The sequence below is a fragment of the Aotus nancymaae genome, unplaced genomic scaffold (genome assembly GCF_030222135.1).
Source record: "Aotus nancymaae isolate 86718 unplaced genomic scaffold, 86718_ANA_hifiasm-v0.15.2.pri h1tg000001l, whole genome shotgun sequence".
In the NCBI taxonomy this organism is placed as follows: domain Eukaryota; kingdom Metazoa; phylum Chordata; class Mammalia; order Primates; family Aotidae; genus Aotus; species Aotus nancymaae.
Genome location: NW_026988412.1, coordinates 6471448 through 6490066, shown reverse-complemented (window position 1 = coordinate 6490066; position 18619 = coordinate 6471448). Strand labels below are relative to the sequence as shown.

The following is an 18619-nucleotide window of genomic DNA, read 5'->3' as shown; positions in this document are numbered from 1 at the left end:
TGTTAGCCAGAGCAAATGTTACCCCAGACAACTGTGAATTGAAGATGAAAGAGGTGTTGGAGCCAAAATAACTAGGTTGGAAATGGAGTCAAACAGTCTTTCAGCAGCAAAAGGGGCAGATAGGAGGCAGGGTGAACTCAGACAACCTTTGTACTGGAGAGATCTCTTGCTTTGTGAGGGTTTAAGCAGTCGCTAGTAGCAAAATCTTTGCCACCAAGACTTGGAGTAAGAAGGAAAATCATGGTGGTGACAGAGTAACAATATACTTGCGGTCATAAGCGCTAATTAACCCAGACAGCTGATTTAATCATTGCTGTCATCTGTTGCAATCAGCTAGCTGGCAGAGGGGTTCAGTTTCATCTTTTCCAATAAGCGAATATTCAAAGCTGTTCTCTTTCCTCTCTTTTTCAGCTTAAAAAAAAAAGCCTAAAATTGGAATGGCAGGGGGAGGGGGCGCACGTTCCAGAAACCTCTTGCAATGGCCCTTGAGTCGTCTTGGTACATTCATTTGTATGTGACTTTGTCTCACTGGATTGTGTAAACTAGGCAGAGAACAACTCTGCAGATCTTACTCAACAACTCCCATGATACAAACTTCTTGGGATTCTCCAGTGGAGCCTCCGGTATGGGGGAGGGGTCAGCATGTTTAGAATGAATGTGTCAATAACCCTGTGCTAAATTCTAAAGAGACACACAGAAGGGGTGGTGCTTGATTTCACAATCTCATGGTAGAGCTTTGTGTGCATTTAGATTTATATAATTATGCAACGGGTGCTTTGCATGTTGGTGTAAAGCAAGGTCATGTGGCAACTTGTGGAGCAATTCTTGGACGCTTAGGCTTCCCACGGGGTTAGGCAATCGTGCTGCTCCTAAGTGCCCCTAGGCAACAGGCAGAATGGTATCATTTATAAAAGGCATCCAGCTTTGGGTCCGGCAGTCTCATCTGCCGTTTCCTACAGGAGTAGGTAGAGGAGGGGACAGACCTAAAGCCTCGCATCTCTTTGTTGGGATGTCCCAGGGCCCTAGCACATCCTGGAAATTTCAACCAGGGAATGCAAATGACCTTTCATGCTTGCAGGAGTCTGTCATTTTCAGGGCATTTCACCTGAAAGGGAGGCATGAAATTGTTTTAGACTCCCGGGTCTGATGAAGGTGTGCACAGCACAGGCTCATGTTGCCCTTGCCAGGCGTTATGCTGGCACAGCCCCTGTTCCCCTCGGGGTCTGAGCTCTACTGAGAAGTCACGTCAGAATCCTCTAGACTTCCCGAACCCTTGCCATGTGGTATTTGCTTCTGGCATTGGCTTCTCGGATTGTTTTCTGGTTGTCAACTTTGAGTCATCAGCATCTTTGCCTGTAGGTTGAACATCTGTACACCCTCCGTGCCTTCCGAGGTCTTGGCATGGGGTTGACCAGTGAGGAGCTGTGTGAAGTCACCCCGCTGTTACCTGCATCCTCCAAGCTTTCCCACAGGCTCTTCTCATGTTGCATGCAAACCTGTTGCGGGCCCAACCCAGTCTGGCAGGAAAAGGAGATAAGGGAAGTGCATGGAATGGTCCTGTCCTTAAAGAGCTTCTGGAAGAGATGGAGAAAGGAGGCATTCACATGTGAGATGAAAACACCAAAGCAAGACCTGACAAGCTTCATAAGCCTGATAAGCCAGGTCACACCATCCTCTTCCACGGCCCAGTCCAGTGTGCATGTTCTGTGTCTAAATCAGAGGACCCAGTGGAAGACAGTAGGCGGTGGTGGAGACTGTGGTGAGTACAAATGAGGTTTTCCTGTCCAACATGGGGTAGACATTCCCCTCAGGGCTCTCACGGCATGAACTCTGGCCCATGTTGCCAGGTCTTCTAGTTTTTAAGAGAAACTGGAAATCTGGCTTTTTAGATGAAATGAGGGATCTTTTATAACATTGTATGAACAAACTAAGCAAGCCTGTGCCCATCTTCATCCAGACTCTAGCCTCTGGCCTGTGCCATCCGAGTGTGCTCCCACAGAGTCACATTGCCCAGGCAGCCTGATGTCTGTCTACTCCCAGCTGGACACCAGAGTCTGGCTGCATTTATGAAGTCACCTCACATGCTCCAGGGGTTCCCTCACAGGTCACGGGCTCCACTGAATGCTCAGTGAGTAGAGGCTGGGAAGGAGAGCTCATCTGTGGGGAAACAGCCTCCCCGTGTTCATTATGTTGCTTGCCACCTCAAGCGAAGATTTCTGAGGCTGCATTTCAGGCATAGATTTCTGAAGCTGCACTCAGGTTGGATGGGCATGTTTTGGGGACAAAAACAGTGAGTCCAAGTGTTGTAGAGTCTGCCATTCCTCAGCAACAGACTCAGCAGCTTTCCTTCCAATTTAATAAATCCAGACCCTTGTGGCTTGTATAACACGCGTGATGACAAGTAATGATAACTCATAAGCAAAAGGAAGAAAACTTTTTTTGTCTTTCTGACTCATGTCTCTAGTGTGGGAAATCTGGTCAGGGTGGTCACAAATGTTCCCTGGAGCTGGAAGGTGAAATTCCAGAGGACACACAGCATGGGCTGGAAGGTCTTTTGGTTCCACTGAGGAAGAGGAGACTTCACAGGGAAGGGTTTCCTGGAGTTCCAGGTTTCTCAAGGGCAGCATGGTGGTCAGGGACATGCATCCTGGAGCCAGATTGCCTGGGTTCAAATGCTAGCTGCGTCGCTTACTAGCTCTGTGACCTTGAAAAAGTTACATAAACTCTCTGTGCTATACTTCTTTCATCTTTAAAAGCAGGTAATAATAAAACCTCCCACATACAGTTGTTAAGACTAAAGGTACTTCTAGTACTATATGCAAAAGGAAGCATGCATCTGCCCTGCCCTTTCCCAGAAGTAGTAAATGCTTTTGATTCACTGGGTGGGGATCCATGTGGCAATATTATTTATAAGATGTAGAAGTTCATTGACTCATTGACTCTCATTACCCAACAGACCTCACCTACCCAGGCATGTTTGTACCTCATCTTCAGGGCTACCCTGCAGCGCAGGAGATGTATGTATTGTTCCTCTGCCAAAGGACCCCAGGAAAGTTGAGTGGTTTATCACAGGGATCCATCAGTTTAACCCTTGCTGCCTGTCAATGGTGGCACTATTAAGAATTCCCTCCCCTGGGCCGGGCGCGGTGGCTCACGCCTGTAATCCCAGCACTTAGGGAGGCCGAGGCGGGTGGATCACGAGGTCAAGAGATCGAGACCATCCTGGTCAACATGGTGAAATCCCGTCTTTACTAAAAATACAAAAAATTAGCTGGGCATGGTGGTGCGTGCCTGTAATCCCAGCTACTCAGGAGGCTGAGGCAGGAGAATTGCCTGAACCCAGGAGGCGGAGGTTGCGGTGAGCCAAGGTCGCGCCATTGCACTCCAGCCTGGGTAACAAGAGCGAAACTCCGTCTCAAAAAAAAAAAAAAAAAAAAAAAAACCTCCCTCCCCTATAGGATGGATAGGTGCTCTCTTTACGATGATTGTGGCTGGGTTGCCCAACCCTTGTCCTACTGGGCCTGTGCCCTGGTTGAAAATCAAATATGATTAAGATTTGGAGTGTTGTTGAGAGAGAAGCATGGACTCCTGTGGATGTCTGTTTAGCCAGATGGAGTTCCATCTTTGTCCTCTCCAGGTGGCCCAAAGCAGTTGGGTCCACGATGCTTCCTCCTCACCCACTCTTTGGGCCACCTGGAGAGGACAAAGATGGAACTTTCTGGATGGGCCCAGAAATGCTTGGGTTCAAGCTCAGATGGAGTTATTGACTGGCATGTGACCTTAGGCAAGTCATTGTCCTACCAGTGCCAATACTTAGTTTCTTAAAAAGAGGTGGACTAGGTCTGTGCTGTCCAATACGGAAGCCATGAGCCATACATGGCAACTGAGCACTTGCAATGTTGCTTGCCAGATGAGATGTGCTGTGAGTATAAAATGCACGGTGGCTTTTGAGGGCTTAGTACAAAAAAAGAATGAAAAATACCTCATTGGTAATTTTTTTATTGGCCAAGTGCAGTGGTTCATGCCTGTGATCCTAGCACTTTAAGAGGCCAAGAAGGGAGGATTACTTGAGGCCAGAAGTTTGAGACATCCTTGGCAACATAGACCCCTGTCTCTACAAAAAAATAAAAATAATAATTAGCTGGGCATGGTGGCATGTGCCTGTAGCTTTAGCTACTTGGGAGGCTGTGGCTGGAAGATTGCTTGAGCCCAGCAGTTCCAGGCTGCAGTGAGCTATGATGGCGGTACTGCACTCCAGCCTGGGTGATAGAACGAGACCTTGTCTCTAAAAATAATAATTTTTCATCCACACAATGGGATATTATTTAGCAATTAAAAAGAATGGAGCACTGATGTGTGCTACAACATGGAAGAATCTTGAAAACATGATGCTGAATTCACAAGCGGTTCATCAAAGACCACATATTGTCCAATTCCATTCATATGACATGTCCAGAACAGGCAGCTCTGTAGAGACAGAAGGCAGTTTCATGGTTGCCTGGGGCTGGGCAATAGGGTAACAGGGAGTGGCTGCTAATGGGTGCAAAGTGTCTTTCTGGGGTGATGAAAATATTCTAAAATTAGATGATGGTGATGGTTACACAACTCTGTAATTATATGAAAAACCGGCCGGGAGCAGTGGCTCATGCCTATAATCCCAGCACTTTGGGAGACTGAGGCTGGTGGATTATGAGGCCAGGAGTTCGAGACCAGCCTGGCCAACATGGTGAAACCCTGTCTCAACTAAAAATACAAAAATTAGCTGGGTGCAGTGGCGCGTGCCTGTAGTCCCAGCTACTTGGGAGGCTGAGGCAAAAGAATTGCTTGAATCTGGGAGCTGGAGGTTGCAGTGAGCCAAGATTGTGCCACTGCACTCTAGCCTGGGCAACAGAGCAAGATTCTCTGTCTCTGTCTCTGTCTCTGTCTCTCTCTCTCTATCTATCTAACTATACACATATATATATGAAATACCATTTAATTGTACACTTTACATGAGTAAATTTTGGTGCAGTTGCTCACGCTTGTAATCCTGGCACTTTGGGAAGCTGAGGTGGGCAAATTATTTGAGGCCAGGAGTTCAAGACCAGTCTGGGCAGCATAGTAAAACCCCATTTCTACGAAAAATACAAAAATTAGCCAGGTATGGTGGTACGTGCCTGCAGCCCCAGCTGCTTAGGAAGCTGAGGCATAAGAATCTCTTGAACCCGGGAAGTTGAGGTTGTAGTGAGCCGAGATCGTGCCACTGAACTCTAGCCTGGGTGATAAAGTGAGATGTTGTCTCAAAAAAAAAAAAAAAAAAAAAGAATTTTATGGTACTTAAACTTTATCTTGATAAAGCTGATAAAATAATTTTTATAATTATTACATGTTGAAATGATAATATTTTGGATATATCAGGTTAGGTAGAATATATTATTGAAATTAATGTCACCTGTTTGGTTTTACTTTTTAATATGTCTGCTAGGAAATCTGGAATTGCCTGCATGGCTCTCATTATATTTCTGTTGGATTGCTGCACCGAGCCCTCTCTAAGGACCTTCCTAGTTCCAAAATTATATTCTTCCACAAAACGATCCCTAGGTTTGGACTTCTGATGACTCATCTGGTATCATGGCTATGACCCAACTTGAAAATAGTTCATTTGGGTCTTTTTAGAAACCATTTGCAAAAATAGGTTTTTAAAGAGAAATCCTGAAAGGAGGCACAGAGTCACGTAAGGTGAGCCTGCTAGCTGGGACTGTCACTTTCTCCTGCCTCTGTGAGCTGTGAGTGGCCCGGAGCCATCTGTAACTGTGGATGAGTTGTTTCAAAAAGTTTATAGTCTGAACCTAAAAAGCAGTTTCCTTAATCAATCCTCCTCTTGGATAGTTAACTCCACCAAGACTGGCCCAGGAGAATGAGCAGTAAATTCCCAGTTGGGGTCAGCCAAGAACAGGTGACTGGATTCCTTACATTGTTATGGTCCAGTGGGAGACTGGGGGGTGACTTTGAATCCCAGGAATGCTCAATGTCAAACACAAATCTCAGCCCCAGTTGTACCTCCAAGGAGGGCTGAGTATGATGTCGGGAAGCATCTTTTTACCTAGTTCTCCTGCAGGAATTAATTAAGAATGCCTGTTCTGTTTCCTACCTTTTTCTGGGTGCGGTAGGGAAATTCAGAAGTCTAACTTATATCTCTTTTCAGAGCAGCTTGACTCCTGCAAGAACCAGAGTGTATTCGTGTCCATAAAAACCAAATCCAACCAAAACACCCTCCAAACTCCTGGATATAGTGTGTATTTCCATTGGGAGTTTGAGTCTTTCCTGTTTACTCCTTCTACTGCTTCTTTTCACTTTTATATTTTTAAAGATAGGGTCTCCCTCTGCTGTCCAGGCTAAAATGCAGTGGGGAGATCATAGCTCACCGCAGTCTCAGACTCCTGCGCCCAAGCCATCCTCTCACCTCAGTCTCCTGAGTAGCTGGGACTACAGGCACACGTGCCGCTGTGCGCAGCTCACTTGCTACTTAAAAGCTAGTAAGAGTCTGAGGCCTGGAGCTGTGAGCCCTTACCCACTTGTGTATTCCACAGCACCTGCACTTGTGTAGTTTCCTACACAAGTTTAGAAATGCTGTTCCTACACTGGTTTACCTCCCTTTTCACCTGTTTTCATTTAAACAACGGATACAAGCACCATAGTCCTGGGGAGGCCCAGCTGTAAGCTCCTGAAGGCTGGCACCTTTGCTGCCTCTGCCCTCACGGCTCTTCCTCCCCGCTCCCCCCCCAACCCTGCCCCCATGAGCTCCTTTTCCCCATTTCAGACTCTGGGCAAAGGCATGGGGAAGGGACTCTGAACATTTTTCTAGAAAACTGGGCAAAAGCAAACTTCTTTGGATACTGGGCATCTTTTAAGATGATAATCAGAGAGGCAGGGGAATAGCAATGGCAAGTATAATGATGGAGCAGATATAAGAGTGGACACTTGCCTGTGGCTTTTCCACTAAGCACCGGCTTTTCAGAGACCTCGAGAACAAGCAGCAGACAGAGAGCTTGATCAAGCACAAGATAAGGCCAGTGTCTTCAGGAATCAGAGTGGTTTGTGAGACACTTAAGCAAATTGCATTCAGGCCGTATCTCCTTCTGGCAATAATTCACCAGAGAAATGAGCCATTTCACTAGAAGATTTCCATTTTAATATTAGCACAGGGACAAGCCTTGTTTCACAATTAAATTAGAGCCAGGTAACTTTTCTAGTAATAGTGATATCTCAAGGAAGGATTGAAAACAGAGCTGCTCAGAGATAATTTGCCTCTGAGCCAAGTTATTTCATGGATCTCCCAGGAGGACATCTTGCTGGTATGGCTTTGCTTCTGAGGGGAAGCCCTTCAAGCCCCTCTGATGAGAAGATAAGTCACAGTACAGCTCTGGAGGAGGAAATGAAACGAGGGTGCAGCTTGAGAGATGCCGAGGTGCTGGGATGCTGGGACTCCACCATGCAGATGTCTCAGGAGCGAAGGATCCAGCATGCAGGAGCCTTCCTTCTGGAATGGGCTGCTTCCACACACCTGACACCCCCAGGATGTTGTCTTGTCAACAATGGATGTTTGTCATGTGCTTGGCCACTGTGTTGGCACCATGTCACTCTGGTGGTGACAGTTCAGGCCCAGAGGCCTTTAATCATAGTAGAAACAGTTTCAGAAGTGGAGCACTGCTGAGTGGCAGCGACACATGAAGATTGGTGACCAGACAAGGTGGTGTGACCACACAGTGACCACACGGCAGCCGGGCCACACCTGGAGGGGTTCGTGGAACACATGGAGCTTGGCCACAGCCTTTGCTGTTCCACTGATCTTTCTTCTTATCACCCTCAGATACTGTAAGAGGGGTGTTATCAATATTAATGTACCACTGAGACATTGGAAACATTGATTATCCTCTAACATAGTATATGAAAATGTTCAACCATACAGAAACATCAAAAGAATTAGACAGTGAATATTCAGTTCCCCATCACCAGGATTTCACCGTTAATATTTCACTCTATTTATAGCTTTTTTCCCCTTTGCTATGGGAAAATCTCTTTTTGATGTTCCTGCTGTGTTTTCCTTTTAACAAAGTTAGGTCTCCCCCTCCCATGTCTCAGATGGAAACACTGAGGGGTAGAACATGCCAATAAATAGCATGTTAGTGAAGCCAAGGAAAAACATCTACATGCCCTGAGATTGAGGCAGCAAAAGATGAAGGGAAGATCTCTGGAGTGGGAGCTGGAAGGTGGACACCAGGCCTGGCTCTGCTGCTGCACAGCCTGTGAACCTGAGATTATCACCTTCATCATTGTCATTTTTTCTTTTTCTCTTTTGTCCCATTATATTCAAGATCACCTGTATTCTGCCAGGCTGACATTGGACTAATTGTTGCCTGCAGTCTAGTCCTATGCAGAGAGGACAGGTAGCCTGTGACCTTTGGCAAGTTGCTGGACTCGATTCTGAGCTATTGATTTCTTATTTTGGAAGTGAGGAAAACGACACCCAGCTCACAAAGCTGTTGTAGGTTAAGTAAGGTGTTGAGATGCAAAAAAAGGGACTCAAAACCATGCCTGGCATGAAGTCAGCATACCCAGGATGGCAAATATTATGACTCCTAGTACACAAATTCCCTTGCCAGTTTCCAGCACATAATCTCCCTGAGGGTAAACACTGCTGAAGTTAGAGCTGTGTTGTTTTTAGAAGTAATAATAGCAAAAGCAGCATTGTAAAGTAAAACTGAACTGAAAACAAAAGAACTTGAGATACGGTTTCTCAGTTCACAACATGTGCATCCTCTGCATGAATCTGTGAAGAGCTGCTGCACTTGTCCCTATAGAAGAGCGCATTTTGGTTTATTGCTTCCCAAAAAAGATTGAGGCTATAAGACTGCTGTCCTCCTCTGCCACCCTTCGCAGAAGACCTGTGAGGCATCATTGCCATAGGCATCATTCACAGTACGAGATGTGGTTACTGGTGCTCTGCCTTCCCAAGTTAGGTAACCCCCTCCAGCATGGACAGACATGCTCCTCTTACTCAGTGACTTCCTGTTTATCATCTGGCAGTAGACAGCCTGTCATTGGAGAAGACGGGATCAGCCAGAGTCACAGATTCAATGTGTTTCTAATTGGAAACCGAATCAGGGTGGCCTTGGAAGCAGGAGATGGCAAATGAAGACTTTCTACAGCCCCTCAGAAGCCCCAGTGCCTCCACATGAGGCTCAACCCTTGCTTCAAGCTGCCTTGCAAATCAGATAGCACCATTCACAGTGCCTTTCCTGGCTTCACTCAACCTCTCAGAGGCAAAGAATCCCCTTGGAAAGATGGAAATTTATTCCAGAGACTCGTCATTCCGGTCTGTCCTCCGTCTCTACTGCAGTTTAGAGCTGAGGGGCGCTAGAGCTGGCTGAAAGACCACCCTGATGGAGATATGGTGAGAACACGGGTGTGTGCGCCCACTCACTCTACAGATGAGCATAATGTGACTTGATTTACAGATCCTCCAGAAAGGGGACAGGGACTTTGTGGTGAACATTTGTTTTCCCAGTTTTATATTTTACTTTACTTTTAGAGACAAAGTTTCACTTTGTCATCCAGGCTGGAGTGCAATGGTGTGGTGTGATCATGGCTCACTGCAGCCTTGAACTCCTGGGCTCAAGCGGCCTCCCACCTCAGCCTCCTGAGTAGCTGGGACTACTACTACAGGTGTGCACCACCATGCCCAGCTAATTTTTTTTTTTTAACTTTTTGTAAAAGTGTTATTTTGGTGTATTGCCCAGGCTGGTCTTGAACTCCTAGTCTCAAGCGATCCTTCCACCTCAGCCACCCAGAGTGCTGGGATTACAGGTATGAAGCACTATGTTCAGCCTCACTGCCCTTCATAAAAATCTTTCTGTCCAAGGAGGTGGTATATGGAACAGTCCACCCTGTGTAGAGCCAGCTTCCAGGAAGAAGTTTATGCATTCTTAAGTCTACATAGGTCAGAAAGTTGCAGAGCAGCAATTTAAACCGAAGTCTGGTGTTTCTCACGACAATGTTTATATCTTCTTAACAAAAGGCGTAATCTGACATATAAGTCATGAGGCTTCACATTGTCAAAAATAGAAAACAATGCAAAATGCTTGCTGCATTGGGAGATTTATCAGCAGCTGTTTCTGCAGGGAGTGTGGGTGTCAAGGCAGGTGGGATCAGTGGGACATGATGTCATCAAGGACCCAGTGTTGTTTTCTCCTTTCCCGCCCTTCCTTATGTTAGCGTAATTCCCAATACTGGCAGAATGGCTGTAGCAGTTGTAAGCATTGCTTCTATACACAGAAAGAGAGAGAATAGGACATCAGCAGCTCTCTCTGAAGAGTGAGAGGCCTTTCTTCTCAGAAGCCACCAGCAAACCTCCCCTCCGATCCCACTGGCAGGAATGGGGCCACTTACCTATTCCTGAACCAGCCCTTTTGGCCAGGGAGATGCCATATGCTGATTCCCCCAATTATGTTACAATGATGATGGCCCATCCCTGGAGCTAAGGTGAGGTCAGGCCACGCCTTCTCCCCTTTCTCCACAACTTTCTGCTGCTACTCAGTGGGGACTGGTGGAAGGGATCTTGAGAAACGGACAATGTGCATGTTATCTGTGATGGGGACATTTACTAATCTCACCCACTTTACAATAACTACTGCTTTTGCTAGTACGATTGTTTCTAAATGTAATACAGCTTTAACGTCAGCAGTATGTACCCTCTGTGAGATTGTGTGCTGGGCACTGACAAAGCTGTGTGTGTCTTTATAGTCACAATATTTGCCTGAGCCACTTGCCCTTTCAGCACCCACTCATCCTTCTGCAATGGAGTGACCGTATGAGATTCCAGAAGAGACGGACATGCCCCTTTGTTCCTAGAATCCCTTGTTCCATCTCACCCACCCAAGCCTTTATGTGTGTGTGTGTGTGTGTTCTTCTGTTGACCCCCGTGCCTTTGTTCCTACTTCCTTCACTTTTAGAAACAGTGGAAAAGGATTTTCTTTCTGGCTTCCCATCAGAGGACTTGCTGACCTTGGCTGGTAGTGTCTGTGATGAACAGGGTAGCTCACAGCATTGAGAAGGGAACAGTCTCATGTGGCTTTGGAGAGAGAATGTGGGCTGAAGAGAAGGAAACAGAAAGCCACACAAGGAGCAAAACTGTGGAGAGCAGGACAGGACCCCTCAGCTATGGGCACACAGCTGAACCTACATGCGGAATTGGTTGTTTTCAAGGGGGAAGTTATTGGAAGTCTGCAGTTAGATACCAGTGCTTCTTGTCAGGAGTCTGAAAAATAAACAAAGCCTGATTATTTAGGCAAATCCCTAATCAATTAGAAATATAGGGGTTCACTAGGTATGCGAATGAGAGAGGCATTGCTCTCTGGCTGAAATATGCAAAACAGCCTCCTGTTTCCCAGGAGCAGGTGGTGGCCAGGCAAGCCCTGCTTGCATCAGCCCATCCTGGCCTGGCTGAGCCACATCCTCTCTCCTTTCCCTGTCTTCCCTTACCTATCAGTGGATCTCAGACTCTGGACTGAAACTGAGATAGTATGGATCTATCTTTTTCCATTCAAGCTTGCTATTCTCCTATTGCTGGTTTCAGTTTCCAACTTGGAAAGTTGCAAGCAATGGGCCAAAGAGTAGGACAAAGAAGAATAAAGTGGCTTTGTGTTTAAACGAAAGCTTCACTGCCTGTGCTCCCCTCCGTTCTGTCTTTCTCATTGTGAGGCACCAAGAGGATATTTTAGTTCTGGTGTCAAGTTTCAATGGTGAAAGGAGAAGAGAGAAACATTATCAGAAAATCTACAGGCCAGGGGCGGTGGTGGCTCAGACTTGTAATCCCAGCGACTTGGGAGGTTGAGACAGGAGTTTGAGACTAGCCTGTGCAACATAGTGAAACCCCATCTCTAAAAAAAATTTGGTTTTGGTGTGGTGGTGCACGTCTGTAGCTAGCTAGCTATATTTCCACCACTACACTCCAGCCTGAGCGACAAAGCAAGACCCTGTCTCTTAAAAAAAAAAAAAAAGAAAAGAAAGAAAAAAGAAATTCTACATTTCTATGGCTCTGGACCAAACACATCTTCCCACTTGTTTTAAGAGACATTGTTTCCAAGATGAGTTCAAGGTTACCTTCAGGGCTGACATCACTTGGTATCCCTCAAGACAGCCCCTTGGCTCTCCTCTGGTCCCAGCCTTAGGTGCCGTGGGCAGTTCAGTGTAAGCTCAGACTCTCGTTGCAATACAGCATTGCCCTAAGCATGGGCCGTGTGTCCCTCTGCTTCCTGGCTCAGGGCCTTCCTGACAGGTGGGAGCCAGCTTGACCCATTCAAAAGTGCAGGTTGCCCAGCATTTCGGGAAGCCAAGATGTGCGAATTGCCTGAGCTCAGGAGTTTGCGACCAGCCTGGGCAACAGAGTAAAACCCCATCTCTACTAAAATACAAACAAAATTAGCCAGGCATGGTGGCATGCACCTGTAGTCTAAGGTACTTGGGAGGCTGAGGCAGGAGACTTGCTCGAACCCAGGAGGCAGAGGTTGCAGTGAGCCGAGATTGTGCCACTGCACTCCAGCCTGGGCGACAGAGCGAGACTGTGTCTCAAAAACAAAAACAAAACAAACAAAAGTGCAGCCTGGAGTCTGGGGAGTTGGTGCTCCTGGAGCAAACTTCACCTAGTGAGGAAGGGAAGCCATAGCCTCATTCTTCAGATGGACAGTTTTGGGAAGATTTCAGAATGTATATCTGAACTTCCAGAGGGATCCTGCTCTTGTTACCAGTGGCAGCAATCTCTGTAATGTGTTTTTATAGATCCTTTTCCCCCCTCTCTCTCTTGCTTTCCACTTTCTTTCACTTTTTCCTGGGATTCTTTCCAGAATAAACTACTTGCACCCAAGTCTTTGTCTCAGACTCGGCTTTTGGAAAACCCAAACCAGGATACCTTTCAACGTTGCAAACACTATATTGCAATGTAAAGCATTACTGCACTATTACAATGACAGCTGAGGCTTTTGTTTGTGTGGCTGAGCCAGCCTCTGCTGTCAGTTGGCCCAGAGGCTAGCCAGGTATTTTGGGGGACTGGATGTCAACTACCTTGTTTCACCGTCAGTGGCCAGCCTTCTCCCCTTGTAGCTTGTACTGAACCTTTTATGTCCCATAGCCATCTTAATTCACAATTTCCCCAAGGCTCTTAGAGCTTTATTACTCTGATTCATAGAAGCCAGTTGAGAGGTTCTATGTTCATGGCGTGGGGAGGGACATTCATGCAAAGAAAATAGCTCTCTGCTCAGCAGTGCATTATGATGGACAGAGGATGAAGGCAGGAAGCGCTGGGAAAGAACATTGCTAAGGTTCTGTCTGGGATTTGAACAGACTTTACATGGGATGGGATTTTTTTAAAAAGTAGAAGCATGTATCAGCTATGAGTCTTTCAGTTGCTGCTAGAAAAAAGCCAACCCAATTTGGCTCAGGCTAAAAAAGGAATTCATTGCAACATGGAATCGAAAAGTTTATGATTAGTCTGGCTCCAGGTATCAGGGGCTGAAATGTGATGACATCAGGAGCTTGCCTGTCTCTGTCCTTCGGTCTGGCTATACGCACCTTTATGTGCTGTCTGTGGACTCTCAGCATCCAGGCTCTCTTACTTCCAGGTTCAAGGTCACTGGGACAGAGCAGGTGAGTCTCTTTCTAGGAGCCCTGCTTTGATTGGCTTGCCTCAGTTACAGGCATCTCTCATAACCAATCATTATGGCCTACAGGATGTGAGACTTTGGCCTTTAGTTCAGGCAGTATCTGTGCTGGTGGTACAGTGGGTGGATGGCGCTTCCTCCCAGAACAGGTAGACTGGGGGTGAGGGAGGGGGTCTCTCTTAAAATGAAAATCTGAGGTTGATTCTAACTAAGGGAGAGGGGATGCTGGGAGAGGGAAGTGCAGGCACCGAACTTCCAGTGTAGTTAATACTTTAAATTTCCCAGTGGAGTTGTATTGAATCTCTCCTACTGGAGCCAATAAGAAAAAAAAAAGCGATGTCGTCAGGAAGCTAATAGTCTAATGGGGGAAATAAGAATCATACGTGGATAACTGCAGTGAATAATTGTTTGGAGACAAATTTCTTATTACTCTGTGAGCAGATGAAATGTGTTTTCTCATTGTTCACATGGTACCTCCTCTTTCTTCTCCTCACCCCCAAGAGTCCTGATACTTGGTACCTTTGAAGGAAGGTGTTCTAGTCAGGACTGTGGAGAAGAAATCACTGCATTTCTCTTCCTCTGCCTGATTCCCTGGTGATATTGGTACTCTAGGCATGAATTAAGAAAAGCCCAGAATTGAGGAAAGACTAGTTTCCTGCCCTGTTCTATAATGGCAGAGACAAGACAGCCTGAGAGAAAACAGCAGACAATTTTATACTCACACTCACAAATAAATTGAACTGTTTGTCCAATCACAAAGCATAGAAATGCCAGTGATTTTGAGGAGCCAAGTGATGTAGACTTGTCCAGTTCTACTCAGTTGGAAACAAAAAAGTGAGCTTTAAAGAAAACTGAACAAACACATTTGGCTGGTTTGCAGGGGTCAAATACATTAGATGTATGAAAAATACAGGTGTTCAGAGTATATCAACAGAGCCTGAGGCAAGGCATGTGTACAGTTGGAATGAACTGCCATCTGAAGCTGTGATCTTCATACTGTCCTTAGGAAAATTTTTTTTTAGAAATTATGTTTAGGAAATACTAGAATATATATTATGTATTCATCTGTGTAGTGAGATATTATTTTTAAGCCTTGTACCTACCTTTGTATTTGTAAATTTTTATATTTAAAAGAGACATCTCCATATTACATAAGCTTCAGGTGCCATAAAACCTGGATCTGCCCCAGATTTTTATATACAGTGAAAGATAAATTTAATAGTAATAAAATAGTCATGAAATAAATCATCTGAACATAATAATTATTATATTTTAACAGAACAAAAATGCTGATTTTTCTAAACTATGATAATATTAATGTTGTTATATTTATGAGTAGTATCTTATTGAGAAAACATGTTAGAATATACTTAACCATTTTAAAAAATATTAGTTTCATACTTTGAGATACAGCCAACAGCAGGTCTGCTTATTTTAATTTGAGGTTCAGTTTATTTTAAGTTTGAAGTTTAATGGCTGTCCTACTTATAATAGGTAATCCCCAAGATATATAGATCCAAATGGAAGAAAAGCATCATGGGCTATAACTACTAAATCAAGATATTAAATTTTCGATTTCATTCATCAATTACCCAAATAATTTTGTTAACATCTTCTCATCTTTTCTGATTTCAGTAGATTAATCTTGCAACTTTTCAGAAGGTGTTGCATTTACACATTTCTAATAAATGGATTTATAAAAAACATTTTTCAAATAAAAGACATTGCATTTTAATTACAATTTTATTTTCCAATAAAAGTCATTGACACTCTTTGTTTTGGAATTTTTAAATCAGGTTATGTAATTTTGATTTCAAATTTTTAAGTGGAGCATATAAATGTTTTTAGAATGTACTGACTTTTATCATTTTCTTGATACGATTTGTCATACGAAGACAAAAAATGTCTTGATATTCGTTTTCAAAATGCTCTCTCCAAATTTCTTTAGAAAAGCATCTGCTCTTTCACTGGTTGTTACAAACTCATCTTGAGGGATTTGGAGTGGGGGCAGACATAAGGGGCAGTGTGTGTTCTGAAAATATCTGCTAGGTGCACACTTAGCTGGTGGCCATGTCTTCCCAGAAAAGGTTAGCATATTTATAGCACTTGTCTTTTTATGAGAGAGAAATGCATAATTCATTTGTAAGTTCAACAACTTTTAAAAAATTTTTTGCCAAAAGACAATGAACACATGTTTGGTATAAAGTAGATTTCATGATCATGTCCCCATCTCATTTCAAAATATTTTAAAGATTTTAATAATTCAAATAATATTGGCAAATCTGCTCAACTGAGCCCATGGAAAGTGCGTCATGCTGCAATACTAGGAAAGGAAGAGATCTAGGCAGGGCCCCAGGTCCATCCTGTGCTTTTCCTTCAGGTCCTTCACCTGCTGTGGGCAGTAGGTGCCTTCCTATTACATTAATTATGGGATATGCTGACAAGTGCACTCATGTGGGTGCCACTGTCAATTCATATTTTAAATATTAAATGAATTTGTATTTCTTACTTTTAGAGTGGAATGTGATATAAAGGTTCTAATATTTTCTTCCTACTCTCCAATAAGTCATGTAGCTCATCCCCTAGTAGTGCACAATTCTGAAGGTGGGGATCCTACCAGCTTTTGAACAGATGATTCTATCCTAGATTTAATAAAAAAGACTTTTAAAGTCCAAGCTCAAGGGACCTTAGAGGTCAGCTCATTCATGCTTTTGAATGTTCCCATGTGATAATTGGGATAAAGTAATTCAACTTCTCCAACAGCTTAAAGTTGATAATAGATCTGAGACTAGAAATCCAGATTGCCAAATCACCAAGATGACAAATTTCTGCTACCATAAGTCCAGGTATCTTCCCATGGGGCATCATGTGATTTCCAGGTCAATTTGAGTTGTGTTTACTTTAAATCCTGGTTGGGGGATGCTTTTATGCCATCACTATGCAAGATCACTACACAAGGTCCTATCATTCTTTTGAGTAAAAGGGCTTAAGACTGGTTTTCAGGTTAATGATCCTTTCCATTTTTTTCTACCAGTAAGCCTAGCTGGCTTTCTTCTTCCCAGGCAGAGAAGGAGGCCAGAAGAAAAGAAAAGTCAGACGAACTCCATCTTGTTTGTCTCATCAGAATATTTAGTCACCTCGATCTAAAGGTCATTGCACTTTCGTTTGTCTCCTTTTGCCACAGCAGTCTTACGACAGACTGGGTTCTGCCTTGGTTCATGGCCTTGGAACAGGGGCCTTGGATTATGAGAAAAGGCCAGTTCTTAGATTAGTCACTAGCCACATGTGTCTATTTAAATTTAGATTTGAATTAAATAAAATTAAAAGTTCAGCTCCCAGTTGTATAGTCTTATTTAAAGTGAATAATAGCCACAGGTGGCTGGTAGCTACCATATTGGACAGTGCAAGTATAGGGCATTGCCATCTCTGCACAGAACTCTATTGGACGGCACAGACCTAGATTGATCATCACGGTATTTGGGAGTTTTTGCCTTTCAATGTGGAAAATTATCGTGCGGAAGATTTCAGGAGCTCAGAGGGGATAGGTAACCACCCACCTACCAGATATATCTCTACTAATTTCCCAGTATTCCCTGGCATGTTAGATCTCAGGCCAGGTGGTCAAAGAGTAGCCCAAGAGTGATAACAAGTAGCATTTAACTGGCAATTTCTATCTGAAAGGTGATTTCAATTTCTGGGCCAGAGATCTACATTATATCCGTTAAATTGTGGGTGTGCCTGTTGCCATCTGCCCCCCTCTTTGCTCCTTCTTTTCCCCTTCTTTCCAGGTTTATCACCCTTTGAAAGCTGAAAGCTGTCTTCATTGTGAGACTCATCACACAAACACCTATATAGGTTGAGTTGAATTGACTTCCTGCACTTGAGTGTCATTCAGTATAATGGGAGTGGATGGATGGGGTATTGGCTGACACAGATGCCCTCTGCCACCTGAGAAACCTGTGGTTAATTTCACTCTCTATCATTAGGTGAGGTGGGCACACCATTATCATATTTGCTCCTGAGTCCTGTATAATAATAGTTAATACCCAGCAGGCTCCTGCTTTCAGCGGGGGTTAACTGTCGTTCTACAGAGTTATTGCATGAAGAAAAGAACATCCTGCATGCATATCATCCTCTTTTTCCTGCTGGACAGAACACACAACTGGCCAGAACATCATCTTCTTCACTACTATTCCTGTGATTTCACTTTCAACAGCACCCATTTCACTGGGGCCTCTCTGTCCAGCCTGATTGGGAGTCCCTGGAATTGCTTGGAGCTACTACACGATGCATTGCTCCTGAACTTGCATTTTCCTTTCTGAAACACAGCGCAGTTGGGGTACACATTTGCATATGCTTGTAGTGACTCAGACCCTTTCATGTATGTGTACAACTCACTTAAAAATGTGTAATTGAGTTTAGCTGCTTTCAGCAGCTTGAACCAGCAGCACTGGCATCCACCAGGAACTCTTGAGAAACACAGAATCTCGGTGCCCACCCCAACCTCCTTACTCAAAGTGTACATTTTAACAAAGTTCCTAGATTATATGCATGCATGTTCTTTAGAGTTTGAGACATATCTTAGTTCAGGCTGCAATAACAGAATACCATAGGTTTGGCAGCTTAAACAACAGTACTTTATCCCTCACAGTTCTGGAGCCTGGAAGCCTGAGGTCAGGACTCCAGCATGGTCAGGTTCTGGTGAGGGCCCTCTTCTGAATTGCATACTGATGTATTCTTGTATCCTCACATGGTGGAAAAAGGGCTACAGAGCTCACCTGGGACCCCTTAGCAAGGGTGCTAATCCCATTCTTGGGATTTAGTGGTTATATTCTGGTCTTATAACCCAATTACCTCCCAAATTGGAATTTAGGATTTCAACATATGAATTTGACACCAACATTCCATACTTCGTAAGAAGAAAC

General features: G+C 44.4%; 1 protein-coding gene across 2 annotated transcripts in view; it reads left to right on the top strand.

Annotated features, from left to right (window-relative positions):
• The window catches only part of SLC24A3 (solute carrier family 24 member 3), a 508872-nt gene that overhangs the window by 39860 nt on the left and 450393 nt on the right, over positions 1-18619 (top strand). Inside the window, exon 1 of one of the 2 annotated variants that reach the window (XM_064375943.1) lies at positions 1343-1759. The exons of the other annotated variant lie outside the window; for it this stretch is intronic. Coding sequence (XP_064232013.1) covers positions 1402-1759 — 358 coding nt within the window. The 5' untranslated portion in view covers positions 1343-1401. Of the gene's footprint in view, positions 1-1342; positions 1760-18619 lie in introns of those variants that run through there. 2 annotated transcript variants of the gene reach the window in all.